At 47.0% G+C, this 26284-nt stretch overlaps 1 protein-coding gene and 1 long non-coding RNA gene across 38 annotated transcripts in view; one reads left to right on the top strand and one right to left on the bottom strand.

Moving 5' to 3' along the window:
• Kalrn (kalirin, RhoGEF kinase) overlaps window positions 1–26284 on the bottom strand; it is a 605866-nt gene that overhangs the window by 372514 nt on the left and 207068 nt on the right. For all 35 annotated transcript variants that reach the window (XM_039088642.2, XM_039088658.2, XM_039088661.2 and 32 more), the window contains 2 exon segments: window positions 22039–22231; window positions 18340–18852 (listed from right to left, as the gene is read on the bottom strand). In XM_039088642.2, the coding sequence (XP_038944570.1) occupies window positions 18340–18852; window positions 22039–22231 (706 nt within the window).
• Window positions 5011–6650, top strand: LOC120095552 (uncharacterized). Of its 3 annotated transcripts, none has more exons than XR_005491094.2 (4): window positions 5011–5151; window positions 5443–5607; window positions 6056–6161; window positions 6515–6650. It is a non-coding gene; the product is annotated as an uncharacterized LOC120095552 (long non-coding RNA). The 3 variants fall into 3 exon arrangements; XR_005491093.1 differs by having other exon boundaries at window positions 6231–6635; XR_005491092.1 differs by having other exon boundaries at window positions 6056–6635.

Raw genomic sequence — 26284 nt, 5'->3', positions numbered from 1 at the left:
GAAGCCCTGTTTGCTCCAGGGAGGGGAGCCCAGCTGACCATCTAGGAGGCGCCATCTCTGTTTGCTCATTAAGCAGCTAGGATGCCAGTGTCGCCAATCAGTTTGTGTCTGTGGACACACCGTTGACCCCACAGTACATTTCCTTCACCTTCCACACAAATTCCTTAAACCCAGGTCCAACTGTTGTTCACAATGTGAATAGTCCTGGCTTCTCTATAACACAAATAAATGTCCACTGTGAGAAAAACTCTTTCCTTCTTCTGCATAGTAATCTAACCTTCAGTTAGCATCTAGATCCCGTTTCCATGACAACAAATAAAGATGCTTCAAACCAGCATGCTATCGAATCTTGGCGAAACACAAAGATGCTCCCTGACTGGAAAGCTGCACCAGGATTGGGAGTGACTACAAAAAAACCTACACGTGTGTTAATGTGGACACCAAACCTCGGGCTTCCTTGAATGTGGTGACTTTTGCAAGGAAGCATTGTTCTTTGCAGGGACCTTGTCAGCTGTGTCAAGTGTTACAAGATGCACAGGTTCCCTTGGGGACACCGAGCTGGTAAGCGCACTTGTGTTTGCAGTTGTCAAGGTAGATGCTCTCTCCTTGTACCTGAGCTGGGTGGTTGGGCTGGGCTCCTGAAAGGATTGCCTGGTGGCAAGCTACGGTTCTCGTCTTCTAACTTTCTCAGTCGATCAATGCCAAACACTGCCCCTCAATGTCTAAGTCCGAATGTTTAGAAAAGACTCAGTCACCTGCAGTTGTCAGCCTGCACTTTCAAAGCCAGACAATGACAGCACTGTACCTCCTCCTCATCTTCTGGCTCTCCGCCCTCTTACTCACTTCCAAATTTTCCACCTAACAGTAATGACACTAATGCTAGCAACGAAAATCCCAACACTTACTACTTTTTAAGTACTCTGCATGCTGAATATTGTCCTAAATATTTTACACATAGTAATATACTTAATCCTCCCAGTGATGGCCCAATGGTCTTCCCATTATTAATCTCCAGTATCCTCATAGCCATTTTACAGAATAGAAGACTAAGGCTCAAAGGACTTAATTAATTGATCTGGAGGCGCACACCTCAGTGACAGGAGAGGGCAGAGGTTCAGTTCATGTTGCTACTCTCACTTTGGTGCTGTAGTTTCCAGCCAACCATCTCACCCTGTGCTTCCTTCTCCCAAGGTCTCAGACCCGTGCTCTGCCTCTACTGCTATGTTTTTCCTCTGTCTGCTTCCTCCATGAGTTCTTGTAATGGGGTCTGCTTACTGCTTGCTTGAGTCTGTACTCACAAGAAGAGAGTCAGGTGCCCCCTCCTTCCCAAGTCTGTGTTGCCAGCCATGGAGAATGAGGTGGTTTTGTTTTATGTTTTCCTGACACTACCTGGCCCTCTTAGCCAGATGCTTTTCAACCTCAGACCATCTGCCTGCAGATCTGTCTAGCTTCCCCCTTCTTTCCTGGCATCCAATAGCAGATGATTTTGTAGAAACCAGGGTCCTCTTTCACTTGAACTTCCTTTTATCACAGGTTATACCTAGTCTCAGCATGCTGGAAATGGCAGAAACATCCTAATCTCGGAAAGCTCCTCAAGTCCATGGAAGTCTCCACACTTGCCTTCCACTTCCCAGGCTGCCCCCTTTTGTGTCTTGTGTTGCTCAAACCTTCACTATGACAGTGTAAAAACTGGACTTGTGCTGTTTGTCCCAAACAAATCCCATATTAATGTTGTTACAAAAGGCACTGTAAGTTGTGTTTTAACATGGTAAGAGCTTAGTATTTTCAGTCTTTCATATCTGAGGATTTTGAATTTGGGGACTTATTAACTGTGATTACACACACACTACACACACACACACACACACACACACACACACACTACACGGTATCTCCACTGTGTTTGGTATCCTAAGAAGTCTACAGACAACTTAAAGTATCCTGGAAGGATTGATATTGACATATCAATATTATGTTATTTGTTACAAGGAATTTGAACATCCTCAGATTCGGGTATCCTCAGGGGTCCCTGAATCAACTTACCACAGGTAAGAAATGACTATAAGAAGAAGTGCAGTAAACTGCCTAAGATCACATAGCTTAGAAGTGATGATGATCGATTCAGAATCTAACGTCCATCTGAACTGACATCCCATGCAGTTCCTGGTCCTGGACACCCTCTCTCTGTGATGTTCTGGATAACTGGCAAGGATTACTATGTGCCCGGAGCCACTAGGTGGGATTCATATACATGATCTCGATCCCTGTAACAGCTCAGAGAGGTGACAATTGCCAGCAGCCGCCCTCTTTCTAAGTGAAGGAACAGATTCAGAGAGATTCGTGTTAAGGTCACATGGCTAAGCTAGCACATTAAAAACTCTGATCAAGCTTTGTCTGATGCCGAAATTCATACACTTAAACCACTGTTACAGTATCTTCTAAGTACATGCAGAAATCATGGGATATATGTAGAGTCCCTACAAATACAAGGCACCTGTGGATTCAGCAGAAATGTCCCCCTGACATCCTGCCCACTTGTCAAACTGCCATATCGTCCTCTCAAGCACCCATTCCTCTCAAGGTCCCATTCCAGGCCTTTTAGTTCGAATGCTTCTGTTACTCACACCGCAGCCTCTCCTGCCTGAATTATCGCAATTACCATCTGATCTCTCTGACTCCATTCTGTCTCTATGACAAGTCACCTGCCCGGACCAGGCTTATTCTGCAAACACTGCTCTCAGTGTTCCCACACCAAGCATCCTTCCTAGTCAGTGTTTTCACTGCCACACACACACACACACGTATTGCACCACTCAAGTCCTCCTTCCACACTGTTTCCTGCATCGTTCTCTACCGAAAAACGCTGCAACCCCCAATCTCCAGGCTACTGCCTTCCTTCTAAATCCAAGTCTCAATTTCTCCCAATGCTCACTTTGACTCCAGAAGTCACTCCTGACAAATGTTTTACCTAAAGTTCTTTAGTGTCTGCCTTAATAGTTCATCAAATAGTCTTAATTAAGAACCACCTGAAAGGTTTTCTTAAAATCTACAGCTTCCTCGGCCCTGCCCTTGAGATTTAGTCAGAAGGAGAGATTCTGATGGGTTTGCATCTTTATTTGACAACTTATGTAGACTGTGGTGTGTCAGCAATAAAGGAATTCCTATTAGACTCAACCCCGCCATCAACAAGCAGCCGTAGACTGATGGTCCCTGAGAGAGGAGGGCACACAGTGAAAGTTTCCCGTTTCCCTCAGCTTGTGCCCACTGGTATTTTCCAGACTATGGGACAGTGAGACAGGAGTTTAACAGCAGTGGTCCTGATATGGCACTGCAGGACTGAACAAGCTCTGTACCCATGAGCCACATCTCCAGAGAGATGACAATGGTCTTGGTTGAGTGTTAAAAATAGAGGTGACATTCGTTCCTTAACTGCTTCCAATCCATTTTGTCCCAGTCTCTGCTTAACAAGTCAGAATGAAGGAAGTGTGTTCTTCTAACTCCTGTGCTTTTATTCTCAAGATGGAATGGGTCTGTCTCGGATGCGGGCTTGCCATGAGCACTGAAGGAAGAAAAACACATCCTTCACGTCGCCTGGGATTCTAGTTTTTGGCTCTAAAAGAAGTGAGAGTCTATTGTGATCACCTGAACAAAGGCCCAGGAAGTTAAAACAAGGTCCCCAATGGGCAGATGTGCAAGGCAAGGTGCTGGGACTTCACTAGCGAGTGGGAGCAACTGATTGGAGCAGGATGCTATCAGCTGTGCTTGGCCTCTGACCTGGGGGCTCTAAGCTCATCTCAACCTTGAATACAGAAGCAGTTAATGTCGCTTAGCCTTCTCACCAACTCAGCCTCTGCCTCCACTTCCCCGATTCCTCCCCCCAATCCCCGCTTCCCTTTCACAAACTCTGGAATGTCTGGAGCAAAGCGGATAAAGATGGTGACGTGCAGAAGGAGCCGGACGCAGTGTGGTGCACAGCAGATTCCAAATGCATGCCAGCTCCTTTCCACTCTCTTGGCTCAGACAGAGTGAGCCCACAGCACAGAAAGCCGTTGCTTACTGATTAGAGAAACCCAGGCTGCAAAACCTCATGCTGAAATCACACCCTGTTCTTGACAGCTGCCCTGCAGCCCGGCTCTGTCTGGAGGGGTGCACGCTCCTACCCAGCCTCAAAGGCCTTTCTCCTCACCCCTGTCCTCCTCACCCTGGGATCTAGGATGAAGCGTTTCCCTATTCTTTGGCTCACATAAATATTTTCAAGCAGTAAACAATTTTTTTGTTTGTTCGTTTGCTTTTTTGTTGTTGTTTCTGCATTTCACTTCTAACTGGTGTGCCCGGATGCACTGAATCCCTGGGGCCCTCCTGAGAGAATGGAATGGTTACCCAGAAGCCAACAAGTCAAGCAGATGAGAAGTAGAACCAGCCAAGCCAGGAGGCAGCCCAGGCAGCCCCGGGATATTGACTCTGAATGGCAAAATTCTTTCCATTTAAACCACAAACACTGATAAAATATTTTCAGGAACAGAGTAAGGGAATGCACTACCCTCTCTTCCCAAAATGTAGAACTGAGGAGGTCAAATCCTATTTAAGAAGCTGAGAAAATAGTGCCTGACTTTATCCCAGAACTAAATTTAGGCATCCACTGAGATCTGGCCCCTTGGCAGGTTAATTTAGATGAACTAATGGTGTTCCTGGCATACAGGATATACTCAGTAAACGGGAACTATTATCTTTACTGTAAAAATGGAGTGTCTGGTTGATGTTCTCATTCAGCCCTCCTACGCATCCTAAAATCAGATGTGCCAATCATTCGCACATCTGGGAATAAGACTCCACGGGCTGAGCAGGAGACAGCCTGCCTTCTGGGATCCCTGCTCTGAAGGGATAGATGCTGTGTTGAAGGGATGTGGGCTAGGTAGACTTAACCTTAAAGATCCGAGGAAGAGGGCCAGGCATCCTGCTCTCTCTTCTCTTAAACCTCAGCAGGTTTGAGTTCTAGAAGGAACACACAGGGAGCAAGGGTCAGGTACCGGTGTGAGGAGGTGCTTGGCTTCCAGACGCCCATTGACAGAGCTTACTGTGCCGTGCTGAGGAGCAACTTCCTGAGTGGGAGGGAGTCTGGCCGGACTCCCTCCCACTTCTCACCGGACTAAGGTGAACTACCATGTGTAAGGTTCAGAGGGTCTGCTGTCCTTGAGGGTAGGGCAGAATGCAAGGACCCCATGATACACATTTATGCTTTAGAAATCTTCACCTTTTCTGCTCTCTGTGCCTTGGAAGATGTTACACTTTAAATTTCACTTGGCTATCTGTCCTCCCTCCAAAATATTTCAGATTGTGTTCTCACACCTCTTGGCAGCCGTCGAGCTCACGGCCTTGGCATCCCTTCCTGTCCTCTCTGACACAGACTCATCCCTTGGACTCACTTTCTTCCTTTGTCTCCAGGATTTGACTCTCACATCCTCTCTGTCACTCTGCCTGCCCTCGACTGTGTTCCTGTGGAAGGACCATGCGGGATTCTGCTAGAAACTCTCTGCTGCGAGACGAAACCCTACAATTCCAGTCCCCAACAGCAAGGGCCTTATCGAGAAGCCCTTGGACTACTCAGCAGTAGGTGGCGCTCTTGTGCCAGCTCAGTGTCAGTATTTAAAATGTCTGATTCTGACAGACTGCCAAGGGAGGGCAGAATGTGCCTCCTGGGAACCCAGAGTTATCAAAAAGCTGGCTGTGACCTGCAGGCATTACAATGTAACTGAGAAATGGGGCCAGTGAGCTCATAGTTTGAAGACCGGATGGGACAGACAGGGCCAATGGGGAGTTTGTAACTACTCTTGATACTTTGTGATAAAGTCAGCTTTCCAGGGAGTTAGCAGGTGGGATAAATACCTTATGATGGGACCTACCTAGTCAGCATGCAGACACCAGCCCCTTTCCCTCTCTACCAGGAAGGTTTATGACTCTCTCACTCTCCCTCTTTCCCTCCCTCCCTCCTTCCCTCCTTCCCTCCCTTCCTCCCTCCCTCTCTTCCTCCCTTCTTCCCTCCTTTTCTACACGCCAGGACATTGCTGGAAAAAGGTTTAGCAATAGAGCACCACAGTGGGATTTCTTGAGGAACATGGACCACGACCATGAAGGAAGAAGCTATCTTGGGATTCTAACTACAGGTAATTTCCCACAGAGTTAAGGTGCCTTACTGCACAGGTGGGGGTGGTTTTCAACTCTCTCTGTGACAGGGTGATGCAACTTCAGCTGTGCTTAAGAAGATCCATGGGGCCCAGAGAGAAGGTTGGAATGGTACATGCCCCTGAGTTGAGCTTCTCCTCTCTGACCTGAGCACCAGAAACTGCTAACCAACACACTCAAACTGGAAGTCTGTCCCTACGCTTATACGTGGGAAGACAGCCTCCTGTGTTTGTATACGAGGCTCTCTGAGTGATGCTCCTCCCTTCTCTGGGTGGGTATGGCCGGGGTTTCCAGGCTGAACTACAAGAAGCAACTTTACTTCTTACCACTGCAGACAAAATCTATTCCTTGCCGGGGGAAACAGGGTCAAGGGTTGCAGACTCCTCCCTTCGCTCCTAATTGAAAAGCTGGTCCCAGGAAGACCATATTGAGAGTCAAGGCCCACATCGATGCATTCAGACTGAAATAACTCAAGAGACTTTGTATGGACCAAAGAAGATGGGAAGGGATTACAAGGTCTTACCCAGTCACTGAAGGACTGGGAGCAGGAGGTGACTGGTTCTGGGGCATGGCAGGGACAGGGCTGGGTCCACTGGATGGAAGTTTCAGGAGGTAGACTCTGGGCTCAAGTCCTTTCTTTCTTACAGTTGTGGCTGTGTCACTGTGGGCATAGGCTAGGTCTCAAAGCTGTGGTATCCTTAACCCTGGGAATGCTCAGCTGAGTCTGGGAAAATGCAGGTTCGTAAAGGAGGCTGATAGAGTCCACCCTAGAGAAGACTGGACCTGATGTAGAGCCTCCAGGATTCTCCGATGGCCCTGATAGGACCTAAGCCAGTCACAGGAAGCAGGTTTTAGAGTCACTGCGGTAGATTGCTGGCCCTCTGCCACACTCTGAGAAGTAGGCAATACCTCCTGCCAGCTGCCTCTTGCCTTCCTCCCTGTGGATCCTCAGCTCCAACAGCATTGGACTGCAGATATTGACAGAACACGGCATGTGCTTTGGGGTTCCTGAATCCCTGCTCATACTCTCTTTTCCCCAAATAAACGGGTCCCCATCTAATTCCCAGAGCAGCAATAGGCACCTGGAGATTTGGTGGCTCTTTCCCAGCATGAGAGGGTGCAGCTGATCTTCCAGGTAACCATCCCTAGTATGTGGCTTGACACTAATAAATCGGCTAACCTTCCTTCAGCAACAGTGGGCTAAGGTCATGGTCAGAAGCCTCCATTTCCTTTCCCTCTGCCAGCAAGAGACCTTGGGACTGATAGCCATTGGCCAGATTCTTTCCAAGAATCCCTTCTTAGTTCCTCCATGCACCTGGTCCCTGACTGGCCTTATGTTCTGTTGTCTATAGTTTACTATGGTGGTCCATGCTATCCATAGTCTACTCTGGTATCCATATGAATAAGGCTGTAATCCCTATCTACCCTATATGCCCCATAAGAAAGACCCATCCATCCATCCATCCTTCCATCCATCCATCCATCTGTCCATCTGTCCATCCGTCCATCCATCCATCCATCCATCCATCCTTCCATCCACCCATCCATCTGTCCATCTGTCCGTCCGTCCATCCATCCATCCATCCATCCATCCATCTGGACCCCATCTTTATATTATCTTTATAGGCCATGTTAGACCTGCCTCTGTAAATCTACCGGGCTCCATGCACACCAGATGCACCACACACAGTTTCCTTTATCCACACAATAATCCCAAGGCATATATTAAGATCGATATTTTACAGATAAAGACACTAAAACCCAGCTGCAAGCACACAGTGAACAGTCGAGCTGGGACTCAAGCCCAGACTTCCCTGATTGCAAACTCAGAAATGTCTCTAGAAGCCTTAGCCGGCTTCTGTGGCTCCTGCTCTCCACGGGGGAAGGGCTGTGCTAAGGATGTGCACCCGCCAGGACAGGAAATAGGGAAGAAGGAAGTAGGCAGTGACAGTCACATCAGAGAAAAAGAAGGGAAGTGGATGGTTCAAATCGAAATCCCTGGAAAGAAATCTTGAGGAAGCTCCCTACCTTAAACAGACACACCTTGCTGTAGTTTAGGGATTAGGCCAGAGAGTTCCTAAGTCTTCCAAGAGGGGACACAAGCCCACACTGATAATGCATGCCTGTAATCTGACTCTCAAGAGTCAGGGGCTGGAGCCTCCTGAGTCTGCAACTAACCTGGCCTACACAAGATTCTGTCTTCAAAATAATGAAGAGTACCCGGGCCATTCCTCTACTTCTAAGATGGGGACAGACTTAACATGGTTTTTGTTTAAAGGACCTACTCTCTCACCTATATATCCATACCTTTTAACCCTACTCTACCTCAGTAAATACCTTGGTATCTTGATTCACCCAAGAACCAAAGCCATCTCTTTCTCATAAGGTAGGAAGAATCTGCATCTATATTCCCGTTCAATAATGCTCAGAAGATGGCAGAGTGCACACTATGTGGCCAGCACTCAGTGACTACTTATAAAGTTAGCTAACTCTCTTGCTCCCTTGCTTTTGCCTTCCTGTCCCTACTTTCTCCTCATTCCCTTCCCCCCTCTCTCCACATGCTCATGGCAGGCCTTTACTTCTCTTCTCTTCTCTTCTCTTCTCTTCTCTTCTCTTCTCTTCTCTTCTCTTCTCTTCTCCTCTCCTCTCCTCCCCTCCCCTCCCCCCCTCTGCCTTTCTCTGCCCCTACTACCCCCTCTTAACTTCCCTCCCCATGCCCTGAATAAATTCGATTCTATACTTTAAAAGAATTAGTTAGCTAATGTTTTTTAAGTGCTATTCTGTGCCCTCTCTGATACCCTACCTTTGATTGGATTTCCTTTTCTGGGATCCATTCATGAGCAGAGGCTGCCCAGGTAGATTTGACACATAGCACTTCTGGTATTTATGCCTTCCAACCCTGCGACAGGACCATAGTGGAGAGTCAAAGACCCCCAGATCCTGAACATTCCTCACAACCTTCCCTCCATGTTGTTCACCCACATTCCCCCAAAGAATGTTCCAACCAGGATACAAATTGGAGCTGAAATACGAGAGAAATAAAAAGTGTGTGTGTGTGTGTGTGTGTGTGTGTGTGTGTGTGTGTGTGTGAGAGAGAGAGAGAGAGAGAGAGAGAGACAGAGACAGAGACAGAGACAGAGACAGAGAGACAGAGAGAAAGAGTGTTCCATGCACAGCCAGCAGGACACTATGACTTGGATTATTTTTGGGATCTAACGTTTCTAATGTGCAAGGGGAGGAAATGAGAAGTAAGTACAAATTCCCAGGGCCAGCAGGCTGGAAATAATTCAGAACGCTGTGTTCTGTGTCAAGGGGGCAGGGAAGCAACACACTTCCTTGCCCTGAGCCCAGTCAACAAGAGGTGGAGAACTTTGCTAGTTTAGGTCTGGGGAGGAGGGGAGGAGACCAGTGGCACCAGAGCCTTTCTCCAAAGAAAGCAGGAAATTACAAACTGCCCAGTAAGGACCTTGCCTTCTTGGCCTCCTGGAAGGTGGCAGTTCTTTTTGAAATCTCCCTCCCAGTGAAAAAGGCTGAGACAACTGTATCCCACAGAGACTCGACACAGCCCTCCAGCAGCGTGCCCAGTCCTTGGTCATTTACCACAGCAGTGGTAAGGGCATGTGGAAGGTTACACTTGTCCTTAGGCCCTTGAGCTGCTCTGTAGGATGCTGGCACATGTTGCTGTCTCTCCTGTGTGGCAAGAAGTCTCTAAAAGGCAGGCTGTGAATGGTTGTATTTGCTAGTATGTATGAGTGGGTGAGCATTTGCCAGAACACATATGCAAGTCTCTTTCCCTTTTTCTCTTCCACCCCTGTGCATATGTGTGTGTGTGGGGAGGGGAGTGCTAGTGGGAGTAGCATTGGCCTAAAAAGAATGCCATTTTCTGGTGCTGCCTACCATTCTTTCTCCCAGGCAAAAACTCTCCACATCATTGTGCCTTCACTTTTCTACCTGCAGGGCAGGGCTCAGACTAATGCCTACCTATGCCTTACCATACGAAGCAAATGGCAGACCAAGGGATGGACCACCAACTGGGTGACTTTGGGTGGGTCTCTTCTCTGTTACAAATTTTTCTATGTGAAAGGAAGGGCTGGACCAGAAAACCTCTAAAGTTGTGGGAGTGAGAACACTTTCAATGCTGACAGTCAACCACATATCATGAATTAGCATTGTGATTACTACAAAAGCACTTCACTTTGACAAATGACTGTAGAGTCGGGCTACTGCTGGCTTCCAGGACGCTGGGCTGGAGGTCAGGGGAAGAGAAGAGACAATGGGCCCATGTCCTGTACAGAAGGAGAGCAAGTGGAATTTCTCTGTAACTGGCCACTCTGGTTCTGGCCACCCCACTTTGGGTTCTGCATTGGGCTCTAGGGAGTGATCAGAGCTATTTATAACTTGGAGGGAGACAGCAGTGAAGACTCTGCCCAGCAATAGGGCATCCTGGGATGCCTTGAAATGCTAACATGGCTAACAGGGAAAACGATTCTTAAGACCACATGCACACAGCCCTTCCCCAGGGACCTGAGGCCTACAGTGAAGTCCTTCACCCATTGAGAAACCGCCCCCATGTATCTTCACTTGGCGTGACTAAAATGAAAGCTACGTTGCTTTATTTGTATAGAATTCCAAGAAAATGAAATGCAAACATGTGCATTTGAATAGGATAGGAAGTATTTCTGATCCTGTGTTTACCAAGGAATAAGACACGGGCTTGGCGAGGTGATGGCACGGCAGTTAAGAGCACAGACTGCTCTTCCAAAGGAACAAGGTTCAATTCCCAGCCCACGTGGTGGCTCACAACCTCCTGTAACAACTCCAGCTCCAGGCAATCCAGCACCCTCCTCTGTACTCTGTGGGTTTGAGAGATACACAGGCATGCACGCAGGTAAAACACTCATACACAAACTATAAAGTAATAAATCAAATTAAAAAGACAAACTCCTAGTTGTGATTCAAAGCAGATAGTAAGTGGCTTGGCTATGGAAGGTAACAAGAGAGGATTAATGGCCTCCCTAGGACACTAGAAACAATCACTATCCTCTGGGGGACTTTAAGGATAGATACTGTTTTCAAGACCCTTTCCTGTGGAGGCCTCCCCTCCCCCTCCAACTCAGCAGGTGTGACCTCAACATGACCTCCTTTGACTTTACCCAAGGGCACTACACAACCCGTTTGTTTATAAGGACCCCCTGAGTCTATATCTTAACTCCCAACTTCTCTCAAATATCAGTCCTTAATTTTGTCTCACTAGAAGTTATCAGAAATCATTTGAAACAAGTCTATGCACAAGTGCGCTGGTTTTGTCAACTTGACCCTATCTTAGACACACATGGGAAAAGGAGTCTCGATTGAGGAGTCGCCTTCAACCAACTTGTCTGTGTACATGTACGTGGGGCATTTTCCTAGCCAGTTGTTGATGCAGGAGGACCCAGAGCATGATGGGTAGTGGCTCTGGGTTGTATAAGGAAGTTGGTGAGCAAGCCATTTCCCGGTTTTCTCTACTGTTTCTGCTTTGATTCCTGCCTCCGGGGTCCAGTCTTGAGTTCCTGCCCTGGCTTCCCTCAGTGATGGACTCTGATGCAGGAGCATAAGATGAAACGAACACTATGTCCCCAAGTTCTTTTGTTAATCTTCTATCCCAGCATCAGAAACAAACAAGGACAGTAAGAGAGCATCCAAGCCACGTGCCATGGTTTCAGCAGAGCTGCAGTGGGTGAGGACTACACCAGGAGTTCAGTCATGCAGAAAGAAATAAAGAAACCGCCACTGTGGAAGCAGGGGGCAGTCAGTGGCCAGGCACCTTCACCAAAACCCCCCATTACATCCATTAACCCTCTTGGCAGAGGCTTGGCTTTCTAAAGCTGAAAGTTACTTAGGAGATTATCTAAAAAAAAAAAAAAGGTTGTTACTCCCCACCATCCCAGAATACAACAATGCTCTAAGAGGACCTACTGCAGTTACAAGGGGAACATGAAGAAAAAAACAGCAAACGGATGGTATTTCGGAACTGTTGAACTATGAAAGGAAAAGGGCTTCAATATTATCCAGTGTGGCAAGTCTCAGGGAAAGGCAGCAAGTGTTTGGAGCGTGGGACTTTATCAAACTGCTGTGGAGATCTGGATGGATCTCCTCAAAAGGTTTCTCTGTATCTCAGCTACCTCCGCTCCCTCTGCCACAGCTACCACAGCCGCACCTGTGGCCACGCCATATTGTCACCCCGCGGAAGATGTTCCTGTTAAGGGGATGCACTGAGCACGACAAATCCAACATGGGAGCAGAAGGCAGATGGTACCGAGTTGTCCCAAGTCTGTTTTGTTGAAATATAAATGGAGGTCAGAGGTTAAAGAGAAGCATAAGGGGCTTGGGGATTTAGCTCAGTGGTAGAGCTCTTGCCTAGCAAGCGCAAGGCCCTGGGTTCGGTCCCCAGCTCCGGAAAAAAGAAAAGAGAAAAAAAAAAGAGAGAGAGAGAGAGAAGCATAAGGTGTCACAATTGGTCACATGCAACCTGGGACAAATGCTAAGTGTCGTTCAGCACACCTCTATTTCTACACTGACATGGCCCCATAAATGTGAAGAGAATTTAACCGTGCAAAAATAAATACACAGCCAGGCGTTTGAAAATCACGGCCACAGAAGAGATGGAGGTCTTGCCTTATTTTGGGCACTTCCAAAGTACATGTTTATATATGAAACAAATAGAACATGTGAGGTAAAGCAAAATAATCTTCTGGTTCCAAAACTAGGAAGTCCTGCTAGGTCACTGCTTGGAAAGTCTGCCAGAATTAGGAATATTCATTTTCTTCTCAGAGGAGCAGTACGCGGACGTAAAACTAGGCTGACTGGGGAGGTCTCAGGACAACCCTCTTTATTCAGAAACAAGTAGCCATGGTTTCCCAATCATTTAGTCAGTTGTATCAGGGATTTTTCTAAGCAAGTTCCCTCTCCATGAAGATGGGAAGAGCAAGGTCCTTTCTCAGATCCAAGGGCAGGAGGTGAAACAATGGCAGTTGTTTCCTGATACTTCTTGTGGGCCAGCTTCTAAGTGGGCATTGTGAAGTGACAATGGCTGCCATCACACAAGACTGAGGCTTCTTATAGTGTGTGGGAGGTAGGCCTTTGATTTAAGATTCCCTTCCAGGTCTCACATGTTAAATATTACCCAAGGCTCTGAGGAAGCAATATCCAGAGAAGAGCCGTCACTGTAAAGCATACACCCTTTTCCCTTCTGTAAGTCATGAACATGGCTACTGACTTTTGATTCTACACACAGCCCACCTCAGGAAGAGGCCCACCCTTCTCTTGGGTTATAGGCTATGGTCATGTGGCATACATTTTCGCCACATGGGACCCACAGTAGCCAGGGCCACATGTGTCTAAAAGCAAAGCTGTATAGAGTACCATAATCTGTGCCAGCATAACAAGTAGCAAGTGGGTCTGTGTTGTTCTGTGAACACAGTGATGTGTGGGTCCATTAGTTACAGACCAGAGGGTGCTGGGCTGAGGCAGAGTGGTTCATCTCTCAGCATCGCAGGCTAGTTAAATCATCTCGGAATTACCCAACACTCCCAGCTTTCTTATTAAGGCCTCTCCATCACTCCTGAGTTCTGATGTTCTCTCCTCCCTGGGAACTCCCAAACACAGCAGTTATGCCCAGGGCAGTTCAGGCCACAGCAGACATTAAATAAGAGTAAAGGGAGGGGGTGTTTAAAGCAGTGGCTCTCATCCTTCCTAAGGCTCCCATCCTGTTATACAGCTCCTCAAGTGGTGACCCCAACCATAAAATTATTTTTGCTGCTACTTCACAAGTGTCATTTTGCCACCGCTATGAACCATAATTTACATATCTGTGTTTTCTGGCAGTCTTAGGTAACCTCCGTGAAAGACTCATTCAACCCCTAGAGGGTCGAGACCCAGAGGTTAAGAACTTCTGATTTAGCTACTGAGCATGCATGGTCATGGCTTCAAAGTGTCTCCTCACATCTATTTCATCAGACTATACCTTACATACGTGCTTTGTCACAGATCAACTAAGCCTCAAATCTGTTTGGACATGCAAAGGAGCAGGTGCTGATATATCTGTTTTGTTTATTGGCTAGTAGGTTACGTGGGGGTGGAAATTCCAGCCTATACATCTTTACCAAAGTAACTCATTCATGCTCAGGACCATTTCTCTGCACTCATAATATTATAAATGGAAAAGGAGAGGGGATGCTTGGTGACACCCATAGGGTAGAACCCTCCCCCTTTTCCTCTAAGACTTTTAATACAGGGGGCTGTCACATGGGTCAGGAAAGGTGGTAGGAGACTGCTTCATTCTCTAAGGAGGGTTGGGGAGTGGAGAGCCGCCAGCCTATTATCCATGCCTCGAGGGCAAGTGGCCACCTCACAAGGCCAGAGGAGAGACTCTGTCCCCACCCCTGTTCCAAAAATAGGAACGGAGTGGTCAGTGAACTTAACCGAGTGCCAAAAGCTTCCCAGATCTGGAGAGGCTTCACTGCCCTGCGCCCGCCCTGCTGGGAGGCTGAGGTACAACCCGTACAGGAACTATTTCCTGTGCCCTTGTTTAGATGTGGATGGGCACACAGCCCTTCCTCCAAACCATCACCCTTCTGACCTCTGTCAAAAAGCACCAAATAAGTCAAAGGCTGAGGCGCTTAGCTCCACGTGGATCTTCTCAGTTCATCTGGACGCAGCTCTAAAGCACTGTTGTTCTCCCGGCTCCACAGCCAGCACGGTTTTTTTGTGGTGGCTGAGTCAAAGTTCGAGCAGTGCCTCATCACCGACTCAAAGTGGCCACCCCTCCCCCACCTCAATTCTGTTTTTAATATTCTCTTTCTCTGACTACCCCTACACAATACACAAATGTGCGTTCATATACATGCACAAGTACACTTCTTTCTCTTTTAAGTGTGATTTGCTGTATGTGTAGGAGTGTTTGGCCCGCGTGTGTACGTATGTGTGTTGGGTGTGTTCGGTGCCCAGAGATCAGAAGAGGATGTTGGATCCGCTGGAAATGAACTGACGAACAGCTATGATTTCTCACGTGGATGCTGGAATCAAACCTGAATCCTCTGAAAGAACAGCTCAGGCTCTTAATCCTTGCTTCCCCTCTCCAGCCCCCTTCTTTCTCTATCTAAGGTGTGTGTATACACCTCAGAAGACAGGTTCGAAACCGACTTCATGGATTTAAGTTCAGTGATAGTGTACTTAAATGGGGGAACACCTTTGTTCCCGCTAATGTCTGGCTGAAACACAGCAACCCTTTCCGTTATGAACACAGAAAACTAACTATCCAGAGTCAATGAAACAGTTTCTTGGCTACCAGCAGCAACGTGAGCATTTCCGTATCACACTAGGTAGGATATGTTCTAAAATGCTATCCATGTTTATTATGTCTCCAAGTCAGGGTGGCTCCCGGGCTTCAAGTAGATCTTGTGTTTGTCACATTAATAAATACATAGTTTTTTTTAGTAAGTTAATAGTGTATTTTATTTGCTTTATGAGCCTATGTAATTTTTTCCCATATTTAAAAATAGTACTGTGATGAGTCCATTGTTTCACCAGAGCAGAGGTCCGTGGAGGAGGAAGAGCTGAGGAGTGTTCATTAGAAGGTGTGACTTGGGGAACAAAAGTGATGACTCAGTGGGTAAGAGCCTTTGCTGCAGAAGGATGAGGTCCCCAGTTCAGGTCCCATGCCTGTGTGAAAAGCCAGATGTGGCCATGTTCATGCCTGTAACCTGAGAGCTACAGGGAGCAGAGACAGGGGATCCTTGAGACTTCCAGGCTAACAGCCTAGTCAGAGAACCTGTCTCAAAGGAAAAGGGAAAGACCATATTGCTAGACACTTGATATTTTCCTCTGGCCTTTGTGTGTATGCACAGGGTTGCACAACCACACACAGGCAAAGGTACATGCACATAGCTGTATCACGTGTGCGCACACGCGCGCACATACACACACACATGTACATGCACACGCACATGCACACGAATACACACAAACAAGAAAGTGGAACTAGAGACCTTATTCAGAATGTCAATGTATTAGCCAACTGACTAACCAGTGGTATTCATTGTTAGCATGGGGAGATCCCTGAGGATAGACAGACAGTAGAGTTGCTGGAGAACTCGGGTAAGCTGTGAAGGCCAACTAAGATACTGACCCTGTTTAACCAGCAGTGCGATCCTGGGCAAGCTGATCTGAGTCCTTTTTACCCAGGAATACTATTATGCAGTTCTTGGGAGTATGCACTGGGAGGCCCTGTGCGGGACAACAAGCACTGGTGAGTCAAAGGGACTGCAGCTGACTCTCCAAGGGCAGCCTCCCCTACCTGAGAACTTCAGAAGCCAATGTGTATTATTTTGTCTTTGAGGTGGACGTTGCTGGTGTTCTGGGAAAGCCTTCCATAGCTTTGAGCTACAGTGATTTCCTGAAGAGTTCTAAAATCCAAAACAAACCTAGGCAGATGTGAGTTCTCTCATCCTGTCCTATCTCCAGCTCCCTGACATAACCACCCAGGAGCATAGGAGATCTCGGGTAGAAAGGTTTCAAACCTCCCCAGCACTTAACTAAGTATCTGTTTCTGGCTTTACCAGGAGCTGGCTCCTGGCCTGACTTCTTGTCACTCAAGGCATGGTGGTACATGGATTCTGTGATCTAGGCAAGACAGGAGGGATCAGTCCCAGTGGCAGAGGACTGGAGAGGGTCAGAGAAACACTTTTGCATGACTCAAGAGAGAACCAAAGTTTACTGTAGAAATGGATATGAATGACTTCCAAACTATATGGATTGATTTTCTTGTGATCATGAAAGATCAAAATATCCATCAAAATTAAAACCAACCACAAGTTTAAATGTGTGTGTGTGTGTGTGTGTGTGTGTGTGTGTGTGTGTGTGTGTGTGTGTGTGTGTGATGTACTATTTAGGGCAGAGTGGTCAAACCTTAAGTGTTGTTCCTAAAGAGCTAAGCTGTCCTTCTTGTCTTTTGATACTTGGTCTCTCATTGCTTATTAGATGAGGCTGTGTAGTCACTCAAATTCAGGGATCTTACCTGTCTGTATGTCCCTGGAGCTGAGACTGCAGCATGTGCCACCCTGCCTGATATTTTATGTAAGTTCTGGAAATCAAGCTCAAGTCTTCAAACTTGGAAGGTAAGCCCTTTTATCTCCCAAGTTCAGGCAGTAATATAGGCTCTTACAAACCTGTGTCAGACACTAAAATGTACAGGGTCCCAAGGGAGGCCACAGTATTACTAAGAACACCATGTATTTAGGTTAAAGTTACACCTAGAAAACTAGTAAGAGGGAAGGAGCTTGTGTCCCTTTTTCTTGAAGGACACTTGGTAGCAACCCTTTTTAAAGCTCCACTTCAGCTTAAAGAGAACGGAGAGAAGATACTTCTTTGTGTTCTCAGCAAAGAGACTCCAGAAGCCTTTATTCTTTCATTTTTCATTCCCATATCTGACTTTTCCATGACAAAGGAAAAGCTTTGAAACTGTACTATTGTGAAAATGGCATCTTCTTTGCAAAAAAAAAAAAGTGCCTGAAAAAGATGTGTTACAGCACGGAGAGCCTGGAGCTTAGAAACAGAAGACTGGCTCCACAGGTCAGCTTTGTGTCCAGACAGACACCATCACATGCCTCACGGGACCGAAGGGCTCCACGGAACAAGCAGGAATCTTTTCTTGAAATACTCACTGAAAGGAAAGTCTACTACGGAAACAATGATGGTTGGTAGCATTACTGCTGTTTTGGCTGGGCAGCTCAGTCTCCTTGCCCACCACAGGCAGGGGGCGTTGTCTAACAGCACCCATGTGAACATCGACTGCACCAGATTACACTGCCTAGCTTAGCTATTCCACCCATAAAAGGGAACCATCGTAGCCCACTTACCTCTTAGGACTCTGAAGAGGGTTGAAGCGAGTTAATCTTATATACATCCCTAAGAACAGAGCCTGGCTTACCATAACTACAATGTAAGGGCAAATTTTAATTATCAGTGGTCAATGGCCAAGTATGAGATCGAGGTAAGTTTAAACTAGCTGGAACTGTGAAACCAATGGGCATCTTTTCAAAAGGGTTTCCACCAAATCTCTTCCATCAGAGATTTGGATCAACAACCCCCGATGGTTTCCCCGTAAAGCTGTGCCCCTCCTACCTTCTCGGCATCCTGCTCGAAGAGCCGCAGCTGGAAGCACTGATCCAGCTTGAGCTTTCGGACGTGCCACATCTGGTGCAGGTGTTGTCGGGTGGAATGCAGCTTGTCCAGGAGGCTGGTGATCTTGGGTACAAGGCTCTGGAAGTCGGCACTTCCTGGGATGCAGTTGCGCCCTGAGAAGCCATCACTGCAGCGGATACACTGCAGTAGCCGCTGCCCCTCCCGGTCCAGCTCTTCCACGGGGGCCTTCAGCACCTTTTTCTTAAGTTGTGTGTGCTCGTCGATAAGCCTCCGAGAGCCCTCCACATCCACAGGGAACTCCTTCCGGGCCAGCATCTCCTGCAGGTCCTCGAGGCGTGAGAGCAGGTGGACCGCACTGTTGAAGAACTCCTCCAGGGAGAGGCGCAACTCAATCCACTCCTCGTGGTTGTAATCCAGGGAACCGTCAAACTCTTCTGTCAGCTGGGAGGGGTCCACCAGCTTCGTGAGGCCCTCCACAGACACCATGCTCGTCTGGGAAGGAAAGAAGACACAGTAGTGTGGGTTAGTGGGGGAGACACCGGGGCAGAAATAGGCAGGAAGAAGACAAGGACAGGTCCAGGCAATTAGAACCACAGCCTGACTCTGGGAGGGTGAGAGAGAGTCAGCCAGGATCAGCAGGCTCAATGGATGGCTGATTGCTTCAACACACCTCTTCACCTGACCACTTTCATACCCAAGGACAGACAGCCCTTCTGTTCCGTCATCAGCCCTCCTCCACAGCCTGAGTTTACCACAGCTGGGCCTTCAAATCTATAAACAAAAGCTGGATGAGAAACTAATCCAGCATCTGGCCTGGGATATGGGGGCCAGTTTTCTATAACAAGCCCAAGCTTGTGGCCAGAATACCATCATTGGTGGATTAAGCAATGTGGTCAGTTCTTAAGTGGGCTGCAAGTATTTCAAAGACAATCTCTGTTGACCAAACTCCCCTGGTTCTCTCAGCACATTGAACTGGGGATAGGTAACACTTGGGCCTTCTATTTCCTCTGTGAGGAAAACTTGAATTACAAAGTGGAAACTGTTATGTCCAGGAACGATCGTACAAGCCACCATCCTATTCATCAGTAAATACCTTCTGCTGCCCACACGGCTTTGAGCTTCTCCTCTCTCTGGTGAAGAGGCTATGAAGGGAAGATGTGGATGATAACAGGACTTCCTTTCACTCATCAACTTCATGATTTAGGGCAAGCTATCTAAGTTTTCAGGGACCCAGTCCCTTTCCCTGCACAGTAGAGCCATAACAGGTTGAAACCCCTTATCTATAATCACAAATCTGATTAAATGTGTCCACGTGTGGCCACTACTTAGGAGCCAGGCATGGACTAGGTGCTCCATCCTCACTCGCGTTGGTCATGTGAAGGCCTGCATCTAACTAGCTAGATACTAGTGAGTACCTAACATAGGAGCCTGTAAGAGCAGCCTGACCCTGCATCTTTTGCTGTCTGAGAATCTCCCTTTCCCCCAAAGCCAATTGAGACACAAGAGGGAGCTTCATGAAAGGAGGGATGACCTGAAGCAGGGAATCTCATACCTGACTGCTCAATTTGAGGTAACAAACACACCCGCCACTAGACATTCTGACTTCATTAGACCATAGAGGGTAGCTTTAAATGCAGCCAGTGGCAAAGAATCCTGCTACTAGACGTCTTGGCTACTCTGAAGCATGGCACTTGGACCAGCAGGATTGGTAACATCATCCTAGAGCCTGTCAGGTGGTTTGTGTGCATTAACATTGAGAATCCTTACTCTGGAGCATGGTCTCTTTCCAGTGTGGCTAGGCTTCCTGCTTCTAGGAAGTTTTACAGTCAAGTCCTGTTCGCTGTTCACTGAGTGACAGCCACAGACCAAGCCTCTACAGTCTTACCCATCTCATGCTGCCTTAGTCTGAGATAGGATTTCCATCCGCTGTTTGGGTAAGACCACTACTTGCCTTGTTTCCCCAAGGGGAGTCACCAGCCATCTGGGTTGTACTTTCCTGGCTTAGGAGGGAGGGACAATCTTGCTCAGCTTGGGGTACAGAGGGTCACAGAGTGGGCAAGGCAGCTACACAGAAGCAAAAGTCTACAGATTGCTAGAACTATTCTTTTCGTGTTCTTCAGCTTGTAAATGTGTAGGCTTGTTGTGGCCACCTCTGCATAAACAAACCAAAACATTGCAAGTGTTTTTCTGTGGGACTTGGAGCTTTTGGTAGGGCCCTTGGAGAATATGATGTTTAACTGTCTTTTTTTTTTGTACCAAGACAATTTTCTTGGACTATTAATAGAGAGTGAGAACTTCCACAGTCAAGAGGTTAAGCCATTTGTACTCAATTTGCAGCCAACTGAGGCCACCACCCCAACACATACGCACTCCTAATCCTCGGGGACAGAGCTCTAGAATAGGAAACTCTGAAAGATTAAATGCAGCTCAGACTTTAAAACAATCTGCTCCCCCCCCCCCCCACTCTGGGCTCAAATTTGGCTAGAACAAGAATGTTTAAACCTCTGATTTAATCTTATGTGTCGTCATTATGAGGTCTCAAGGACTCATATGCCCTCCGGAAAATTTAGTTTAAAAACAACATGCTTTCATGGATACATATGTCATCCTTGAGAGAAGATAGAAAAACATGAATAAAATAAAGCTCCCCATTTTCTAGTCACTTTAAATAGACCATTGCAAACAACTCCATTTCTCAGTCTCTTCTTTGTGGAGATAGATTAAAAAAAAAATCCAAGGGGTGAAGAGAGGACTTAGCAGTTAAGAGCACTGGCTGCTCTTCAAGAGGTCCTGAGTTCAATTCCCAGTGGCTGCATGATAGCTCACCACCATCTGTAATGAGATCTGATGTCTGCCTCTGGCATGCATACAAGAATATATATACTTGTATACATCAATCAATCAATAATAAATAAATAAATCTTTTAAAAAATCCAAGATTATTTTATAATATACCTTTTAAAGATGATATACCATGAACATTTTGTAATATTTTTAACTATTTCAATAGCTTTATAAGATTTCTATAACAATGCCATCAAAATTAATGGATTGTTAGTAAAAGAAATCAACAGATGCATATACATGTTAATACATGTACATATGCATATATATTATATATACATATATGTACATATACAGTGTATGAACATATATTATATATACACATACATATAATATATACATATATAACAATACTATTACAAAAATGAACATGGCGAACATCTCTATTAGCACATTGATTGTAGTTTTAATTTGTTTTACTTTTTTGGTTTGTTTCATAAGAATGGTTTTCCAGAAGAATTACCAGACCCATGGATATAAACTCTTAAAAAGTTTTGATAGAGTTGCAACACTGCTGTCAGAAATACTTGTGCCATATATACTCCCATCAACAGTATACAGAGAAATACTCCCATCAACAGTATACAGAGAAATACTTGTGCCATATATACTCCCATCAACAGTATATAGAATTGTATAATGGTGTTGTGCACTTGGGACCATTTCTGGAGCCTCTAATTCGCACCAAAATGTAACTGGTGTAAGACTGAGATGGTCAAGGAATCTGCAAATCTCAGCCTTTGACGTATTTGGCCATTACAGGCGAGGAAGGAAGTGTTAAAGGTACTGATTGCACAGAGGAGCAGAAAGAGGACGACAAGGGTTGTACCTCACCTCAAAGATGAATTTGGAGCTGCCAAAGTTGGTCTTCTGCTTCTGCCAGAAGTTGTCAGGCTTGATGATGAGGGCCACATGGATCTCGGCGGGAAAGGCTTCCTGCAGCGTCTTGAGGAGGGGCTTGATGAGGTCCCACTTGGAGCCCCGCATGTCGATGATGACGGTGAAGCCACGTTTGCAAACGTCCTCGCTGTGGGGAGATCATAGTTTAGACCTGGTCACTGGGTAGCAGAGACGTACATACACAGGTAAAAAAACATACCTACCAGGAGGCTCGCATCTTCCCAACGTGGATCACCCTCTCAACTTTCGTCATTTTCCTAACCAACTGAAAGGGGCAACCCCTTCAGCATGCATTAAGGTTTTGTCTTTTGTTATCTATTTTAATGTTAAGCGTGTGTGTGTGTGTGTGTGTGTGAGAGAGAGAGAGAGAGAGAGAGAGAGAGAGAGAGAGAGAGAACGTGAACACACAATACTTAAGAGTCCACATGTAGCCTTTGGGACTCTGCCCCCAAGTTAATTCTGATTGGTGAATAAAGATGCCAGAACCAATAGCTGGAGAGAAGGAGATAGGTGGGGTTGAGTTTCAGTGGGCTTGGGTGAGAGGAGAGAAGGATGGAAAGCTGCCATGGATCAGGTGTAGGTGATGGGGGAGATGTACAGAGGGTCGGGAAATTGAACAGAATTGTGTAGCGATGGGGGATGGGGAACTGAGGGTAGCCACCAGAAAGTCCCAGATGCCAGTAAAGCAAGAGGCTCCCAGGACCCAACGGGGATGACATTAACTGAAATACCCAAACAAAAGGGAGAGAGAACCGGTAGAGACCACATAGAGAGGTTAGGCACTGTCCCCATTTGAGGGATGGTGCCACTTACCCTTCTCAAAAATTTTAACCCAGAATTGCTCCTGTCTAAAGGAAATACAGGGACAAAGTGTGGAGCAGAGACTGAAGGAAAGGCCATCCAGAGACTGCCCCACCTGGGGATCCATCCCACATGCAGTCACAAATCCCAGTCACTATTGCCAAGAAGAGCTTGCTGACAGGAACCTGATATAACCGTCTCCTGAGAGGCTCTGCCAGAACCTTACCAATACAGATGCAGATGCTCTCAGCCAACCACTGGACTGAGTATGGGGACCCCAAGAGAGGGGTTAGGGGAAGAACTGAAGGAGCTGAAGGGGTTTGCAACCCCATAGGAAGAACAACAATATCAACCAACCATACCCCCCCACACACACACCCGAAGCTCCCAGGGACTAAACCACCAACCAAAGAGTACCCACAGCTCCAGCCACATATGTAGCAGAGGATGGCATTGTCTGGCATCAGTGGGAGAGGAGGCTCTTGGTCTTATGAAGGATTGATGCCCTGGAATAGGGGAATGTCAGGGTGGGGAGACAGGAGTGGGTGGGTGGGTAAGGGAGCATCATCACAGAAGCAGGGGGAGGGGAGTGGGATAGGAAGTTTGCAGGAGTGAAACCAGAAAGGGGGATAACATTTGAGATGGAAATAAATAAAATACCCAATAAGAAATTAAAATAGACCATGAAGGGGGGAGGGAGGGAGGGAGAGGGAGAAGGAGAGGGAGAGGGGGAGGGAGGGAGAGAGAGAGAGAGAGGGAGAGGGAGAGGGAGAGGGAGAGGGAGAGGGAGAGGGAGAGGGAGAGGGAGAGAGAGAGAGATCGCTGCCAAGGGGGTAGGAGCAAAGGGTAGGAGCCCATGTGGGCTGGCCAATTAGAGCTCAGAGCAGCCCAGATGGACCATAGTAAATAGTGAGTGATGGTTTAGGGTTATCAATGAAAAAGTAGATTCTCACAGCATGGAGGGCAGGCAGCTGCCCAGCTATTGAGCTGCCTAAGGTGTATTTAAAAACAGAAAGACTGTAGATGTGCTTTCATCCTGGGACATGAAGGGTTAAAGGCAGGTAGAAACCCTGCATCAAGATTTTCTTAAGGGTTGGGGATTTAGCTCAGTGGTAGAGCGCTTGCCTAGCAAGCGCAAGGCCCTGGGTTCGGTCCCCAGCTCCGGAAAAAAAAAAGAAAAAAAAAAGATTTTCTTAAATAATTATTTACTTCATCCCTCCTGGGCTCAGTTCTTCTGAGCCAGGGCTCCAGCATCTACTTCCCCTCAGCACTTAGCAAATACCTACATCTTCTCTAACAGTCGGTCGCACTCGGAAGTTTATCAGGTGCTCAGACTGCACATGATTTCTCTTTTGGTTTTGATTTCCCCTTCTCTTTCCTAGGAGGAACCATGATTCCTCATTTGAGTTAGAACCCCCAGAAGATAGGGTTCTCTGCTGCTCCTTAAAGATGACAACACGCCTTCCTGGTGCCCACTCGAGATGGACACTGGGACACTTTACCACCCATACAAACTGGACCAGGGCATCTTCTCCAGTGAATGGCTCTAGGCCGGTTTTGCCTAATGACTGACTATCAGGTAGTAGCAGCATAGACTCGACAGCATTGTATTTCAGAGGAATCACATGTAATTCAAAATATTTGCCAACTTTACAACTAAGGATACTGAGACATGCTGGCCACTAGAGGATAGCGGGAGTGGGGCTGACTTGTGGGGAAACCCCCAGCTATCTCATGCTCCTCAGGATGGGCCTCACAATGGACGTTGTTGGGATGGGGCAGTAGCTGTTGGGATTCGCTCCAACTGGAGTGAGACTGACCATCTTGAAAACCGAATATAAGCAGCTGAAAGGAACCAAGACACTATTTAACGTATTAAAAGTTTCCCTAAGCCTCAACGATAATTCCTCAAAATCTAATGAAAAAGAATATAGGTGAGAACCAGCGATATCTCAGTTAGGGGTCCTTCTTTCCTTCTTTTACTTCTTGGTTTATTTTACCCATCCATTTATTTTTAAACCATTTCTCTATGGAATAGCATATTTCCTTGGGGGGGGTCTTTCATCTAATATCGCCTCTCCCGGAGGGAATGTGTGTAAATTGCTGGGTGGGTTAAGCTCTCTCACCACACCACGCTTACTTACAGCCGCTAGTCTTAAGGCCACCATTGCCAGGCTGCGGCCACAAAAGGAAACCTTCTAGGCTCCATCATTAAATGTCAACCAGTGACAAGAAGGGTGTCTTGGCTACTGGGACTTGTGTGAGTGTCTCCCATGCACACATGCTAGCTTCCTCAGGCCTCCCAGGTAGATGGCCTGGTAGAAGGAAGGAGGAGTCTGTTTCTCCCTAAATCCTGCATGCACACCGACAGAAAGGAGTTGTCACCTTTTTTGACACTTAATGAATCCTCCCGTGTCACCACCTTCTAATGTATTCTCAGTTCTACTGTTGACGCTTTCTGTGAAAACAGTCAAATCTCCCAAGGTGCTTTGCATGTGTGGTATGTGTGTGTGTGTGTGTGGGGGGGGGCTCTTCATTTTATTTTTAAATTACATGTTTTTACAGTTCAGTCATTATCCCCCTCCTGTTCTGCCCTTCAATAGTTCCTCATCCCGTTCTTCCTCCCTTATCTCTAAGAGAATGTCCCCACGTCCCCCAACAACCCCATACCCCGCCAGCACCCCCCATTCCTTGGGGCCTCAAGTAACTCAAGGGTTAGGTGTGTTTTCCCTCATTGAGGCCAGACCAGGCAGTCAGTCCTCTGCTGTCTTTGTGTCAGTGGGCCTCAGACCAGCTAGTGTACGCTGCCTGGCTGGTGGCTCAGTGTCTGAGAGGTCTCGGGAGTCCAGGTTTGTTAAGACGGCTGGTCTTCCTATGGGGTTGTCCTACTCCTCAACTTCTTCCAGTCTTTCTCTAGTTCAACCACAGGGGTCCCTGACTTTAGATCATTGGTTGGGTATAAGAGTCTTTCCCTAGTTCAACCACAGGGGTCCCTGACTTTAGATCATTGGTTGGGTATAAGTATCTGCTTCAGTCTCAGTCAGCTGCTTGATGGGCCTCTCAGAGGGCAACCATGACAGGCTTCTGTCTGTAAGCACACCATAGCATCAGTAACAGTGTCAGGCCTTGGAGCCTTCCCTTGAGCTGGATCCCAATTTGGGCTGGTCACTGAATCTCCTTTTCCTCAGTCTCTTCTCCATTTTTGTCCCTGTAGTTCTTTTAGACAGGAGTAATTCTGGGTCAGTTTTTGACTATGCCCCAGTCCTCCACTTGATGCCCTGTCTTTCTACTGGAGATGGACTCTACAAGTTCCCCCTCTCCACTGTTTGGCATTTCATTTAGTTTGTGCTTATTCTGCGCCAGGAACCCCGGGCACTTA

This window comes from Rattus norvegicus, chromosome 11 (genome assembly GCF_036323735.1).
Source record: "Rattus norvegicus strain BN/NHsdMcwi chromosome 11, GRCr8, whole genome shotgun sequence".
Lineage (NCBI taxonomy): Eukaryota > Metazoa > Chordata > Mammalia > Rodentia > Muridae > Rattus > Rattus norvegicus.
The sequence above is the reverse complement of the archived record's forward strand: the minus strand, read 5'-3'. Positions and strand labels throughout refer to the sequence as shown.